This window comes from Cystoisospora suis, assembly GCF_002600585.1.
Source record: "Cystoisospora suis strain Wien I chromosome Unknown contig_581, whole genome shotgun sequence".
Lineage (NCBI taxonomy): Eukaryota > Apicomplexa > Conoidasida > Eucoccidiorida > Sarcocystidae > Cystoisospora > Cystoisospora suis.
This window is the reverse complement of record NW_027153382.1, coordinates 450-17,137: the sequence shown is the minus strand read 5'-3', so window position 1 is coordinate 17,137 and position 16,688 is coordinate 450. Positions and strand designations below refer to the sequence as shown.

The 16,688-nt window shown below is 46.6% G+C and overlaps 1 protein-coding gene across 1 annotated transcript; it reads right to left on the bottom strand.

The window, feature by feature from the left end:
• Window positions 1-24: 24 nt before the first annotated feature.
• Window positions 25-16,401, bottom strand: CSUI_001465 (swi2 snf2-containing protein rad16). Its single transcript, XM_068061671.1, has 10 exons — window positions 15,070-16,401; window positions 13,163-14,485; window positions 12,195-12,535; window positions 8,301-11,269; window positions 6,657-6,786; window positions 5,869-6,021; window positions 4,898-5,107; window positions 3,408-4,028; window positions 2,687-2,835; window positions 25-2,148 (listed from the first exon to the last, which is right to left on the bottom strand). The coding sequence occupies exons 1-10, from the start codon at window positions 15,257-15,259 to the stop codon at window positions 1,800-1,802; spliced, it is 6,435 nt and encodes a 2,144-aa protein (XP_067926351.1). The 5' UTR covers window positions 15,260-16,401; the 3' UTR covers window positions 25-1,799.
• Window positions 16,402-16,688: the final 287 nt, after the last annotated feature.

The following is a 16,688-nucleotide window of genomic DNA, read 5'->3' as shown; positions in this document are numbered from 1 at the left end:
GCGGTTGTTCCGCGCACCAGGCTCGCACCACCTTCGTATCAATGCGCAGAATTTGCTCTGGTCAAAAAATGCCCCACACAGACGCGTCGGAATGTCTGTTTTGCTCCCCCATATTAGTCGTCACATTCGGAACTGACCACCCTACGTTCCTCGACAGAGACCCTCGCTGAAACACTGGCCCCAGAAGAGATCAAACTCGCGGGAACGGTATATTCATATTCCACGCATCATTTATTCTTCAATGTCTCGCCGAGGACCAAACTGGATGAACAGGCATTCCATAACGTATCGCGCAGACAGTTTATGTCCAGTCGGCTGACACCTGCGGAACTGCCTACAATAGCTAGCGTCTAGAACAACACAACGCTCACATCACCCGTGATGCGCAGTCTGGAACGCGTGTGAATCGTTATGTCTGTACCGCTGAGCCGACAAACGGTATCAATTCTCATATCGGCCCGTGCAAAGGAACATCCACCAACTTGTGTTTGAAAAGTGCGCAGTCTCACAAGCGTCTTTCATCTCACACCGAGCCACTTTCCCATGGAGACAGCCGGCTTGGGAAAATTAAGGATGACCACAGTTATTGATTTGATCGCTTAGGTATTGACTCGCAGTTGCCTTTCAGTTCATTCTCCGAGGCGCATTAGTCATCCCACTAGAACGGGAAGCGAAAGAACAGCAACCCGCGGGCGCTAGCCCATTCCTGACAGGGGCCGTCTTGTTCTACGCCACTCTAACTTTGTGGAGCACTGGAACTGGTGAAGACCCTGATGCCAAACACTGCCGGTAGTTTATACACAGGCGGATAGAAAACGATGAACACTGCAACTTCACTAAAAACAGCTTGTTGAAAAGTTAGACCGCAGAAAACTCTTCGCATAACGCACCCGATCAAGAGACAAGTGTAAGAAAATCAAGAGAGACGGTGGTGTGCGAAAACACGTTGACACTCCGTGCCGGACACCTATTCCCACGGTAACAAACTTTTCTGTGTACTCTGAATGAATGTTCACGTACGAGCGGTTTCAGACCCCTGCTTGTATTCACACCGCATTGTACACGGAACACACCGGGAAACATCCATTTTGACATCTTGACAAAAAGAAGGCCAGGCAAAACTACAGTTGTGAAAGAAATGAAGACAGTAGGTGTGTTTCCTGTCAGACACAGCGACTGAGATGAGAAAGTATCTTGTCTCAATCATGGCAACTCCACGTTGGTACCTTCGGGTCCGTATCCTTCTGACACGTAACCCTCGAGAGCTGCTTCCGGTACCACGGTAGGCCCGACCGCATCACGACAATACGCTTACGCCGCCACCCCCCCCCAAAAAACCCTAAACTCTTTTACTTGCTACCCGTAGGGAGTAGCAACATAACCCTTGTTACATACACCGTCCACACTAACCAAGTCGACATCCCCCCTCAGATTTTCCGGGGACACTCCTTGTCCTTTTAGAATTCGTCCTCTGAACCCGCTTCGACTCCAGAATTAACACGAACGGAAAACCGAACACCAAAGAACACGAGACAGAGAACTAGCCGTGTCTAACCGCGAGCTTTGATCGACGGAAGACGGTGGCTCTGTCAGCTCGTTGTGTACAAGCACCAAGTAGAGACATCCAATCTACCCAAAATTTGATCCCCGTGATATCTTACCGGTATCTCGAGAATGAAATTTGAACGGCTTTCTTATCTATGCAAGAACACTACCCTCCCCCGCTGCTAGCTGCATCGCTACTGCCAGCTGCTGTTCTCCTTCTTCGAGCTTCTTGCGCCGTCATTCCTGCCGATGGCTCAGCTCTGAAATAGGAATCTCAAGTCGTCTTGAGTAAGCTTAGCCATGGCATTATCAGAAGCTCCGACGGTCCCATCAAAGACGAGTTGCTTCTTTTCTTGAAGTTGTAAGATCCTTTCCTCAATGGTCTTTTCAGCAATAAACCGAACAGCGACAACTTCCTTATGGCGTTGCCCTATACGGTGAGCTCTCTGAATAGCTTGCATCTCCGCAGCAGGATTCCACCACGGATCCATCAGAAAGATTCGGCTAGCGACTTGAAGATTCAAACCTTCCCCTCCGGCCTTAAGAGATATTAGCAGGACCTTCAAGCTCGGATCGTTGTTGAAAGCGTACAAGACATTGGACCTGATGAAATCCCGCACACAGCACGGTAGGTAAGAAAGGAAATCGGATGAGTGACACTAGACCGTATTCGAGACAAAAAAGATCGAAAGGAAAGGACACACCGTCTGCTACAACTAGCGCTAACACAGTAATTACTAGGAAGTCGACAGATGCGGATACAAACCCTCTCCGATGTGAAATGAACACAAAAAAACTGTGTAAGAGTTCCCTGTCTACTAAATATCTGTACATTGAACCGACTGGAACTAGCTGTTTCTTTCCTTGTGAGCCCAATCTCGCACACCTATCCTTTCAAAGCCAAGAAAATCTACAAAGACCTTTTACACGATGCCAACTAGAGAAAAAATGGTATATAGAGTGCGTCCGACATGTGAAAGACATGCACTGACGCCCGCGTTTTCAATTGATCAGCAACACCTCTATGAGAAACCTACAATAGCACCAGATCGTGCTAGGTACAAGATGAAGTGATTCTGAAGAAAAGTACACCGTTCTCCACCCTCATGTATAGGTATGTCTTCAGTTTCATGTCTCGTACCTGGAGACGACCGACATAGACCCAACAAGCTTAGCACAGTGGATACCGCCTTTCTTGAGACGCCACTCGATAAGATCGAGCATCGAACAGAACTGAGAGAATACTAAACTCTTGATGGTCTTGTCTTGTGCTTCGACCTCCATCAGTTCCTGAACAGATGTAAAGCAACAAAAGAGAGACCGACTGACGGAGGAGCCCAACTCCTCATACGACCTCTCCACTTCATGAGTTTATGGAGGCTCCAACGTGAGTGAGAATGAGCGCGCATGGACCTATACATACCGAACTCCCCGGTGTACGTACATAAATACATATAAACGTGTATGTATGAACACGCCTACGCACAATGGCCATATATCCACATAGCAGAATATCGTTCACTCTTCATTGTGTGAGTGAGGTAATTTCCAACGCATCATGTGTAAGTGCGAATGTATATTAACGCCTATCATCCGTGCTGAAGACAACAGCTCTATTTGAATTACAGAAAGAACCTAGTATCTTCAAGGCACTGCTAACACACGCCACTCCCTGCAATCTCCAAGCTGTGTGTCCTCTACCATCTCTCCATACTCAGTCATCATACATACCATCTTCCTAGGAAGCGTCGTCCTCCGACAGCGACAGGTGAAGCCAAAAGCATGAGAGTTCTTATCATAGAACATCAATCATATCTCCGATTCTCTCACCTTCACTCCACTGTCTTGTAAATAACCCTCACCTGATATAAAGCTTCAATCTTTGTACTGCTACGAAATTCGCTTGCTTTAACTCTTCTCATGATCCCCCCAGCACGTCGTGCGTTCTGATGCGCTTGCAGTAATGAATCCAAATTATAAGAAGAAAACTTCTTATCTCCTTCTGCACCTACAGCACTGTCACCTTCCGATCCCTTCTTCTCTTCATTCTCTTTCATGGTCTCCTCTGTCTTGCGTTTCTTGACATCCGTATCATCATCACCCTCATTCAGGCCTTCTTCTTCTTCTTCCTCCTCCTCCTCATCTTCTTCTTGATTCTTTCTCTGTTCCTTACTGCTGCTTAATGAGACAGATGTACCTCTGCCTCGCTTCTTTCCCCCCCCTCCACCTCCTCTCCCTTTACCTCCTCGTCCCTTCGCTCTTCCTTTGCTTTCATCGTCGTCTTCCTCGTCGTCATCGTCCTCATCTCCTTGGCGTGCGATCACAGACAAATCGACAGTTAACGGAGTGTAACAAGCAGGACAGCCAAGGACTTCCTTCTTCTTGTTAGCGCCTGGATCTGCTTCTATTGGAACAGAGGCCACATACTCTTTTAGACATGCTCTATGAAATGCATGTCCGCAAGAGGCTTCAACTAAATGATCCTGAGGAAGAAGCAAGGAAACGAACAACAGCATCATCATGTACGAGAAAGTCAACGTACTGGCAAGCTCATATGTACACCTTCACCATCTATGAGAGAAGAGGTCTCGCATTGAAACTTGTTGGTTCTCTTTCACTGCCTTCACAACAGAGTCTGTTACGTATGCGCCCTTGTCAAGATGCATATATCTGTATGTATAAATATGGAGCTGCAGAAATAGAAGAGACGAAGACCCCCCTAGTGACACTGTTATGGATAATAACAAGCGAGGGAGGCACCTTGAAGTACTAGACCAAGGCAAGAAAGAAAAGCAGACTTTTGAAATAGACTCATATATACATACGTCAGCACACATACGTGGGGCGTCTCTACAGAGCCACAAAACGGTCCTTTTTCAAAGAAATCTACCAGATCTTCGGGACTACTTATTAAGAAAACAGACAGAAGCCGCCACCCCCGTTGTCCGTCCCTTCCTAAGAGCCCGCACATAGAAACACGAGAAGCAGAAGAACCCAGTCCTACTACTAGCACACAGAAGAGAGAGCGCAAACACGTTGTCCCCACGTGCTCCGTCATCTAAGACGGCTGCCATGCATATCAGTATACATATGTATACATCGATATACAGAAAGGTATTCACGGTCTCCATAAGGGAAGAGCTTCTGATCTTGATAAAAGATACACAGGACATCGAAACAAGCAAGAAACGACACTTGAAAAGAAAGACAGAGATATCCACCTGATCCCTTTTTTCTCCTACTGATCAAAACACATATATCGTGTATGAAATATCCCGTTGTAAAGACAAATCGGGATCGAGAGACACTCGGAGACACCAATATCCAAGAAAAAACTTAGGCCCTTACTTACCGCATGCAAGACATCATCTTGACAGAGAGCACAGACGTCTACCGAAGTTTCTTTTCGAGACGCCGTCGGAAGAAGAGTATTCCCATCAAGAGGCATAAGAGATCCATGAATAAGAAGATAGGGGTGATCCACTGCCTGACGAAGCCGACTTAGCAAATCAAAGATATGCGCAAAGTTATGAAGAACTGTCCCTGCCTCAACATAAGCATCCTGTCACACAACACACACAAAGAACAAGAAGTACCGTTACCCCCTTCACAGGAGAATTACAGGCACAGAGCCATAGCGCTCGTCCGTTCATTCATAGCCCCTTTAGTACGTTTTTTGACTATAGGTGAGATTCCATAGACAGGCAATATGTGGGGTGAACATATACATTGAAATAGATATGCACCAAATGCCTTTTTGAGATATGTGATTTACCTGAAGAGGACTGAACCTTTTTCTGTCCACAGCCACGACGGAGTCTATATACACACGGTTGAGTATATATGTAGAAAAAAAAATATGTTCACCTTAACTGTTACTTGTGTGTTCAAGAGAAAATGAAGAAGTTACAAGGAAAAGAACCGTCACTGGAACCAGTAGTTGACTGGCTCAAGTCCACGTGATGTTCGTCCTACAATTAAACGTCTATTTACCTCCGATAAAAGGATACTTTCAACAGTAGAAGTAACGTGTCTATACACTTAGGCTTTCGCGATATCACCTTCCCAATGTCGCAGATCTACTACGTTCATTTATCCATCCTCCAGCACCTCTCCACAGCTTCATTCCACACACGAGCTTTCTACATAGTCCAGCCAAACAGAATAGAAACAGAGGACTAAACAAGGTGCCTATCGGTAGAGTAGATAGCAACTTAGGACACATAGTTAAACACAACATCCAGTTCCCTCCTACTCCGGAGATAGAAAAGAAAGGTGGTTAGTCATGCTTAATCTTGAACGAACTCTCTTGTAATAACTCACAAATTGAATGGCAGTCTGTTTGAAAAGAGACTCATAGAAATCCCTCTCTTCAGGAGATAGCTCGTCTCGACGTATCCGCACAGTCAGAGGAGGAAGCTTAACATCTGCTGCACGTTCTACCTTCGTTCTTCTGAGCAATACCACGTCTAATACCTAAGCGTAAAGAAGCAGACCGCATAAAAACATCGAGACCAGTCCAGAATCTTGAAGTCTCTAACAGCCTCAGCTATCTTCGTCCAACGAAAAGAGAACAAGAGAGGTGTGCGAGATTGCCTTCTCACTGCATAGTGACACTTGTATCTACACCACGTCATAATCATGCACTCACTATGAACAGAAAGGCAATGATCTAGAGTAGGGAATAGCAAACAGGAAAAAAGATATACACGGACAGGTAGACAGATAGATACATAGACATGACAGATGCACAGACATGAATCTGTACGACCTATAGTATCCGCCCTTCTCTACATACCCTCACGAGAGAAGTAGACCGAGAGAAGGAAGACCGTCTCAGGCTTTCTGCCTGTTGAACACTCTTCCCTGTTTCTCAAAACTGAAAGCACGAAGCTTGAGGGAAGCATTGAATGCATGCTAGGACATAATTGCGAAGATGACAAGGGACAACCAGAGAGAGATTTCATCTCATACAGCCTTCTGCAGAGAGATAATCAAGGTGCTATCCTAGGGAATCGTCCGTTCACTGAGCATGGAAGAATACATCGTCCATCTACCACGCACACAGAGAGATTGTTTCCTTCTTTTCTAAAGAAACGACATCGACTCACTTCACGTTTTAGATTGTTAAGAGCGACAATGCCTTCATTTTGATAGCCGCATCTCTTGATGGGATTGATAACTTTCTGATTGAAGAGAGAAAAATGACTCATGCGGGCATGATGACATTTCATACAGAATCTGTATGCAGACCGCACCAAAAGACATGTGCGAAAACAAGAGTTCCAGAAACATGTCTACACAACGAAACGAGAAAGGAGAAGGAAAGAACACCAGGGAAATCCGAGACGAAAATGAAGAAGCCGTTTGTGACGATGTCTCATGAAGCTCAAGAGGATTTTCTTGAATACAGACTGGCCCTGTGCACCCTTATATGACGGACTGGAAGGGAAACCACGAGGATGACTCCTTTTTCGAAATCAGTCATGTCTGAAGGCTGACACACGGACCAATCTGAAATTATATACGTAGTTTTTCTTTGAAAATAGATACGTCTCATGTAGGTTGTACAACACCAGACTTCACACGAAGCAACTGGGTGCACTTACCTAAGTGAGCCGAGACTTGAAAGGACAGGCGTATCTACCCACAGTGGAAATCTGTTTCATTTCAAACGTCACGACAGATACGCCGATTAGAGAGAAAGCTGATGGAGAACATTCACGTTTACATGTAGTACAGCTATACCACGGCTCGTAAGGGGAAAAGGATAATGCACACGGTGACGTCTTGACAGATCGACACATCACGAGTAAAATGTTCTGAGATTGTGTTTACATACGCGAAGAGCTCATTGATAATTCGTCACAGATATACATCTCTGTAGAGAGAAGTAAGGTATCAGAGAACAACACACTCTTCGATCAACGCCTGTGCATCACACACGACTACCTTCATGGGTCTATCAAACCCCCCTGCTTTGCGTGGTCTTCTTTGTGATGAAACGTCTATACAACCTGGAGCTAATATCTACCTGGTTACGCCTGACGTTGATATCTATGTCGGATGTCGAGACCTCTAACTGGACGACTGAAGATCTGTCCCCTCTTCACGTATCATGTACATATCTTCACCAAGGTTTCGCGAAATGAGAGAATGGTCTCGTATCTCCCCCTATCAGTTCTGGGCGTTCACCAACGTATGTCTCTCCCTTTGGGAAAGCGAACGAAGACTAGAACACAAGACTAGCTGTATATACACTCCCACAACCGGAACACCTCTATGTACACCCACGCAGAAGCTCTAGCTAGTTGTAGCATATGTGCTCTCTACAAGCACACACATGTACAGTACAAGAACACATGAACTGTAAACAGAACATGAAGAGAGGGTACCTGACCACTCTGAAACCGTGACAGAAGACGTACTGACACTCCTCAACCAAGTATGTATGTGCGTGTATACGTATGTCTGTATGGAGATGTACGAATGCTTTTCTTTTTTAAAGAGAATATAGATCTGACTTCATGCAGCTCTCCAACTTTTCTGATCTGCTCCACCGTCTAGAAAAAAAGTCTCACTACATCTGTCAGTGAATCAGTACAGTCCGCTCTAAATAATGCTTCTTCTACTGTATGCAGACCGATGATCACGTGGAACTCCAGAGAGAGGCACACGATGGAAAGAGAAAGAGAGAGAAAAGGAAAGAGAAAAAGAGAGAAGAAAAGGTCGAGAGAAGCAGAAGCTCCACTTACTTGCCCTCATGAAAACGGAAATGAAGAGAACGGCAAGTACATCCTGCTTGCTTACAGAAATAGTACGCATAAGGATAGAGACGTAAAAATTTGACAAGACTGAAGAGTTCTCCCACACGATTCTGTAGAGGAGTTCCAGTTAAACACCAGCGGCTTCCGCCTATCTTCAATTCCCACTCTTCTTCTTCTTTCTCCTTATCTTCCTCCTTTTCTTTACGACGATTATTTCCTCTTCTCTCCCCTGAGCTTTCTACTAGAGATAGACTATCCAACGCTTCTGTATCTCCTCTCGACGACGATGCGGTTTGGATTTGCTTAGATGAAAAGATAACCTTCTGGTGGTGACCAGTATGTGCATCTGGCGGAGTCTCATCACTCTTCCCTTCAAGTCCTTGCCCTACTGAAATTTCTCCGTTCTTAGTGTTTTTCTCTGTCTTTCCATCCCTCTTTGTCGTTGCTTTTCCTTTCTCAACGCCTTTCTTAGCCTTCTTCTGTTTTGAAGAAGAAGATGATGATAGCGACGTATCTTTATCTTCTTCGAGAGACGTCTTCTCTATATTCGCCTCATTGATAAGACCATCTCTCTCTCTTTCATCTGTCTCTGTTTTGTTGTTGGTTTCTGATGCGCATGAAGCCGGGGGAGAAGAAGAAGAATTAGTCTTTTTCCGATGACATACGAGAGTTGCTGTACGTAAAGCGAGAACAGCCTGAGCAGTACTACTCGCACGGCTTTTGATACGATGAGCTTCATCTAATACAAGTCTTTGCCAATAAATGGAGTGAAGATGGCTTCTCTTTAGAAGATGTCCTACCACCGCATCATGTGGATCTTCTTCTTCTTCAATCCAACCTCCTCTCAATTCTTCTGCTTCCTCTACCTCTTTCTTGTCTTCTTCCTTTGTTCTTAAAGGAGAAGAAGAAGAAGACGCCTTCTTGCCCTCTTGCAGTTTTTTCTTCTTACTCTTCACACCTTCTCCTCTCCCTCCATTCAAACCCTTACATTCCATCCATACATCCGCTCCTTTAACTGCTTCTCCATCACTTTCGTCACTGAAGTCGTCTTCAGAGTCGAAAGAAGACGAAGAAGTGTGATGTGAAGATGACGCCGAGCTCTCTTCATCCGACACTTCGTAATCTGAGTCTGAAGAGGATAAAGGCGGATCTGAAGACGAAGAAGAAGGAGAAAAATCTTCATCCTCTTCTTCAACGTTTCGACTCTTTCTCATAGTCTTCTTAGCTTTGCCTCTCCCTTCTTTAACGGCTTTGTTTGCTGTGGGTGTTTTCTTCGACGAGCCAGATTTCTTCACCACTACCAGTTTCTTGCTACCTTTTTTCTTTGTTTCTTCTCCTTTCTTCAGAGGTGATTTCTTTCCTTGTATTCTTTTAAGAGAAGGACGAGGAGAAATAGCACCCACTTGACGTGAGAGAGATGTCTCAATGTGATCTTGGCTACTTGGTGTCGTTGGCCGAGTAGAACAACTAGGTGTAGTCGTCTTCGTCGTGGGACCTTCACTTACAGACCCTGTTAACCTTGGAGAACGTCTTGGTGCCGATTGTATCTGTTTTGAATCACCGTCATCATCATCATCATTTTCCTCATCTTGATTGTTTTCTTCTTTCATCTCCTTCACCTCTCTCTGATGACTTCTCTTGTCCCACCGGTCATTCTGACGTGCTCGCCGCGGGGTACTCGAAACTCTTGCTGCCATTGCCTGACTTCGTTTGTCTTCCTCTTTCGCTTGATGTTTAACCTCATCTTCCTCCTCACCATCTCCGAACAACAGCCGAGTTAATCGTGTGACAAGCTGTTGCTTTGAACCACTTGTTGGAACTCCACAACGTCGTAGCAAAGCTTGGAGAACTGGCATCTTCTGTTTGGGAATATCTGACTTGGCGAGATTGATTTGTTTCCTCAGTTCGAAGGCTCTTTGTCTTTCAGCTTCAATTTCTTGGGATTCTTCGTCGTTACTCTCCTCACCCTGTTGCTGTTCCTCTTCCATAGACTGACGGGAAGCTGAAGATGCGGGACGACGGACAGGAGATCTACCCTTCTCTGATAGTAAACGGACAGCTTCATCAATTTGACCTTCAGTTGAAAGGGCAGCCGCAAGAGCTTCGTCTCCGTTGAAACCCATATCTACTAATGTCTGTGTAACACGATGAATCTCTTCACTATTCTCAGGTTCGTCATCATCATGATGATGATGATCATCTGAAAGTTCAATAATAATATCATCCTCATTGTTGTACTTATCTTCTTCTCTTAAAGTCTTGTTGATATCGTTTTTGTTACCTCTTGGAGGCCTTTTTCTGGTCTCTCCCTCTTGTTGTGGGGTCACCTTCGTCGGTGATTTCTTCTTTCCTTTTCCTCCTGCTCTACTTTGAGAATCTTCCCCTTCCTGTTTGTGGTCGTCTCTGCTGCTCTTCCTATCTCCTGTACCAGAAGGTCTAGATGCCTGTGTCTCAGGCGTATAAGGAGTACGACGTGTAAAACGTAATGGCACAGGGAATACCCATGAAGGGCACATATCCCTGATATCTCGATTAGCTTCAGCCATGAGCTCTCTCATAACATTTGACGGGGTTGGAACAAATGAACGAGATCCTCCTGATATTGTAGAAGAAGAAGAGGATGACGACGACGGTGAGGTGGTCTGTCGATGAGAATTTGCTTCAGACAAATCTTCTTTATTCCACTCTCCTGACTGTCTACTTCGTTTCGTAGACTTCTTAGTTGATACAGATGAAGAAGAGGATGATGACGACGATGATGCAGTCTTACTATTATCATGACGAGCCTTGGTCAACTCTTCATCTTTCGCACTTGTAATATGAAGAGTACGCATAGCTTTCTGAGTTCCTTGCTTACGACTGGTGAGCCTTTGCTTAGCTGTCCTTGCTGCAAGAGGTCCACAAAAATATCTGTGGTGTATACCCAACTTCTCAGGGAGATACAACCGCCCGCAATACTGCGAAGAGTTCACAGACAAAAGAAAGGACAAAGGTGAAGAAAAGAACCGGGAAAGAAAAGACACGTGACAGAAGTGCAAACAGCCAAGTGGTGACGGTCACGTTGATCTGCATCGGGAGAGGGGAGCTTTCGTACTCTTGAGAAAGGGGAGGGGGGTGGAAAAGGAATACGATAGAGAGACAAGGAAAGATAGTCTTTCGCGAACATGAAGAATCGAAGACTGAAGAAATGTAAACTGTCTGCGAGAAGGCGACAAGAACTTGAAAACGTTTTTCAGGTATCTCTGTTAGTGCAGGAGCTATCGTCCTTCGAGTATGAGATCTCTCCCTCCTTACTCAAAACGACTAAACAGGAATAGTGTGCGAAGACATGTAAGAAAGAAATCGAGAGAAGAGGCATGAAGAGTAAAGACATTTCTAAGTTGTATGTAAGCACTTGAGAGCCCTTGAAGAAACAGCAGCACTTGTTTTCATACGCCTTAAGACCGTTCATATGGACTGAGATGAAAAGAAAGCACGAAGAAGAGAGACGAGATCGACACCTCTCGACGGACACAAGTCTCATCATCTGCTGTTTGTATGTTGTCGTAGAAGAAAGGGGTAGCCCTCGTACTTTGGAAGGGAAACACAACCGGAAGGGAAGGTCCGAGTAGAGCCCAGGGTGCGCACTACTAACAGCCGACAAAAACACGCACTATCACTCACTGATATGTACTCATATCGCTCTTTCCTCCTATCTGTGTGTATGTCTGTCTGTATACACGTATCTTGCCATACGAAGAATAGCTTAGAGCTCACTTAGCCGTTAAAAAAAAAGCTGGGAACTTTTGCTTTTTGTCCCACAGTCAGCTGTGAATGAAGTAGAAGGCAATGGTGGAGATGTGGATCCAGAATGGAGAGTTTGTATAAGTGTACGTTCCTTACCTTACACATGACCTTATGCTTATTCGTTTCCCGACGATATTCCTGTTCGATCGTTTGATATGTCGTTAAGACAACATCATACTTCTCAAGTTCAGTGCCAAGATCCTTTCGATATACACCATGATAGACAAGAATGGAAAGATGTCCTGGTTTAACAAATTTCTCGAGCTCTCCCTTCCACTGTAACAGAGCTGCCAAAGGAGTCACAACGAGTGTACGACCGACACGAGGCAACTGAAGATCCTGACGAGAGTGCTTGTCATCGGATCGCAAAGCAGGAGGTAAAGGTGGAAAGGGCCGAGCCAGAATTAAAGAGATGAGCTGGATTGTTTTGCCCATGCCTGTTAAGTAAAAGACAGAAGGACATCATCACGCTTTTGATCTCGCTTTTGACTTGATTGAAAGGTGTTTACAAGTCGGAAAGAAGAAGGCAACGCGAAGACATAAGGGATAGGTGGTAAGGGGTAGACAGATAGCTATAAGAAGGGAAAGGACGACAAGAGATAGCTGGGAATGGCTCAGCACATGGCTAGGAAAAGATGTAGAGACTTGGGACGAAATGATGAATGCATAGACAGCTGCTGGAGAGGTGGGGACACACAAGCCCACACACACGTGAAGATCACAATCAAGAAAGGAAGAGGACAATCACCCATACACAGATACAAATATGCGTAGTACAGCAGAGTTCTCTCGATTCTTCTCCTGTGCTCATAAACTTCTACGCGATCTCCCAAGTCTAATCCGACAGAAGTCTATATCCTGACCACACCACCTCAAATATGAGATGTCGCAGAACAAGTCCGCACGCCTCTCTACACGTACAAACAGAAATCTCCGTAAACATCCACAAGCATTCTTTTCAAGCACACGTACAAGTAGACACACCAGGAAGACAAGATACCAAGAAAGTAAAACTCCTGGTGAGACAGACCAAGAAATTTTATCTTTTAAAATTTGAAACATACCCATTTCATCAGCAAGAATGCCTCCTCGAACCTCAGACTGTTCTTGTCTGCACATCCACCAAAGTCCTTCTTCCTGAAAAGGTAGGAGTGGAAGAAGAAGCTCAGGTGGAGCTGGTCGTCTCCCCTCAATCTTCCTTTTCACCAGGCCGTCCACGATATTTGAAGAAATGTCCCCCGAGCCGTTGCTATCTAACCCGTTTTTCTGTCCATGTGTTCTCTTGACCTTAGCAGCCTCTTCTGGAGCAACAATCTGATGTATGACTGCTCCACATGCAGCTTTCAATTGTTGCAAGGAAAGTGGATCAAGAACTTCTGTGCCGTGAAAGACTAGTGCTATTTGTAACGCCTCTCCGAAAATTCTATGAGCGTCGCATGCATAGATTTCCTTTTCTGAGTCTCCTTTTGCGACTTCATTTTGTAGAGTTTCCTGTTTCGTATTGTCCGGATGACTGTCACCTACGCCAGAAGACGAAGGAGAGGGCGACGCTGCCGTATCGGAAGAAAACGGACTATTTCCTACACCGCCATTCCTACGAGAAGGGGGAGACTGCGCGTTCGTCTTGTCTTCAGCTCCTTCATCAGATAAGTGATTCGGTGGTCCCTTCCTACTGCCAGAACTACTACCACGTCTCGCTCCTTCTGGAGAGACGGGAGTCGTTGGCGCTGCCGTCTCTGCCTCTGAAGGACATTCTTGGACCTTTGAGGTGGACACTCGACCATCCTGTTGAATTACGGAGTGCACAGACGCCCTCCCGCACTCTGTTTCACTATTATCCTGACTTTCCTCTTCTTCTTTGAGCCGACTACCACTGCTAGTATGACTGGTCCCTCTCACACCTGGACCTGTCTCAACGTCTAGAATACGAGTGCCCTTCCTCCTACTACTGCTACTACACCGCTCCGGAAATTCTTTCTCCCCCTCTCCCTCCTGTTTTTCTTCCTTTACAGCCGTTTTCACTTGTGCAGGCTCCGCCTTGGAGAGATCGCACGAGGTCCTTGTCGGTGCCCCTGGAGACCCATCTGACGCATTTGCCGAGTGTCCCTTCAACAAAGCTGACGAGGTAGCTTCTACTGCTTCCGCTACCTCTTTCTTTTCATCTTTAGAAGCAGCGTCGTTGTGTAGAAGAGAGCGTAGATCTTTGAGACCCTCTGACCCAAGCTCTTCACCAAGAACTTGCTCTAGGATGAGACCACTGCAAGAAACCGTTGCATGCAGCCAGCAGGTAAGAAGGCCATATTCACCACGTGGATCTGCTGTCGGGTATCCTACCCGCAACTCGCCTTTGCTGATTTTGCCTCCACAATGACGGCAACGACTTTGTGCTGAGACAGTGAGGACAATGAAAAGGAGGCCGGACAGTTCATATACGGGGAAGAAGGTAGAGGACGTAGCACCGTGTTTCAAAGACGACAACATGTCTATCTCAGTAGAAAAGCTAGATATGACCGCTCTTTGTGTCCGTAAACAAAGAAGTCACGGCAGGCACACGCCGCACTACTGAAGAACGTAGGCGCAGTAAGGAGAGGAGGCTAAGCAGAAGAGACAAAAGGAAAGTGAAAGGCAACACATAAGAAACTAGACAACGGCGACAAGCCAAGGTGAAACACCTAAAAATCTGCGGTCCTTCCGCTGTGTCTCAAACGTGTCGTGCCAGTATGCCCTCCTGAAGCGAACCTGATTCGGTTGCCGCAAGGCTCATCTCCTAACAACTGCCCCCCGGCCGACTGGACAAAAGAGACAGCGGGTGCTCGATTAGGCCTCTGGACTCATTACAGACTCCAACTAGATCACACACACTCACATTTGCGACCCCACACGCAGAGCGAGGTTCCATGTGGACTGCACGTAAGAAAAATCAGTTCTCAAGCCGCGTCGCTACACCTCAGACTGGATAAGGTTCACGTACCGGAGGCAGCTTTCTGTACAACACCGCGTGCTTGGTGAAGACGGTCTCTCTGTGCCTTGGGAAGCTTCCTGACCGTCGACAGCGGCACCCACTGCTTATCTTGAGGGTCAAACATATAGTCTTCCGCTGCAAGTGGAGGCAAGCGACGCGATGCTGAGAAGAGTGCGTCCAGCGACACGCTGTCATCCATTGTAACTATTCCTACTCCGTGGGGGGTCAAATGCGAGCAAAGAACACTCACAAAGCAACGCGCCTAGAAGACACTGTGCCCCCTAGGAATGATAAGGATCTCCTGATGGTTCCCTACGTTCTCGGTACGCACCGGGTCAGAGCTGCTTTCGGAAGGCAGACAGAGGAGGCTCTTCCAAAAAGTAGAGAGCGGAGAAGTGAGCTGTCTGTGACACGTTCCCGATCGCGACGCGGGATGCTACATCGCTTACTGCAAGAAGTAGACTAGAGCCTCAGACACAACCGTAATGTCCGAAACGAACCCCGGACTCCATCCTGTTTATCACGAAGTGAACGCCAACAGGCATACGAATACCGCAAGCACGAATATACTGGATGGCGTGGAAACGAAAAAAGCCAGGACTCTGTGAGTGAAAGAGAGGGGACTGGAGAAGTTGACATCCGGAGCACCGTGGGGCCTGGGACTCGTCGAAGGAGATCGACGGGAGAGTGCTCCGCCAACCCCCCGAGATGCAACGAAGCCCCCTTCGTAGAGACACTGTCGGGCAAAATATGATTCACAAGCAAGAAATGGTGAGCAAAGATCGCGGCTACGGTGTGCGGGACAACCAAAGAAAAACCCGCCAAGGGAGGGAGATTCCTGGTAAGCTGAGCCCGCTACAAGGCGACGTCTCCCGACGCGCATGCACCCAAAAGCGTCAACGGCGAAGGGGCGGTTATCAGACCGCTCCTGTGTTGTCCGATAAGAAGGTGAGATGACAAGCTACCTGCAAGACCCTCCCAGAACAAGAGCCCGAAGCACGGGGCTATTGGTTTCCCCTCAACTCACGCAACTCGGGATCGATTCAGTGGGAGAAAGGTAGCTCCATCCCTTGAAAGTCGCAAGCACAAAGGGTGTTTAAACTGTGCCGCCTTTTGCGGTAAAAGGAGTCACGATGTGCACCTACTATGCCTTCTCGTGGAGAGTTTGGCTTCCCAACCTGATAAGTTGACCTCTACCCCGCGCAGTTTTTAGAGCCGCCTGAACCAACAGGCACCAGCGGAATAACCGCTGACGATATAGGGTTGTTATATGAGGTCGGAAGGGCATCAGCAGGCCCCACATCTTAGAAGAAGTCCAAGAAAGTAGGCGATGAGCGGACGGGATCGAGGAATGTGCAGCTGTCTCACGTGATTACAGTGACACCCTGCGCATCTGATGCGGAACCCCTGGTGGGTTGGTGGATTGCATGCCCGCGGCGGTGTTTTTGTGCCAAGAAGCGTAGCTGGTATGCACCCTGAAGTCCTTTTCCCCTTGCACTTTTGCCGCTTCTTTCAAGCTTAAGCCCTCTGTGGAGGATAGTAGGTTTTTCATTGGTCGCAATGCGTTTGTTAGTCCGCAGCTCGGAGGAAGAACGGTTGTTTACTCGGGCGCGCCACTGCCGCCATCG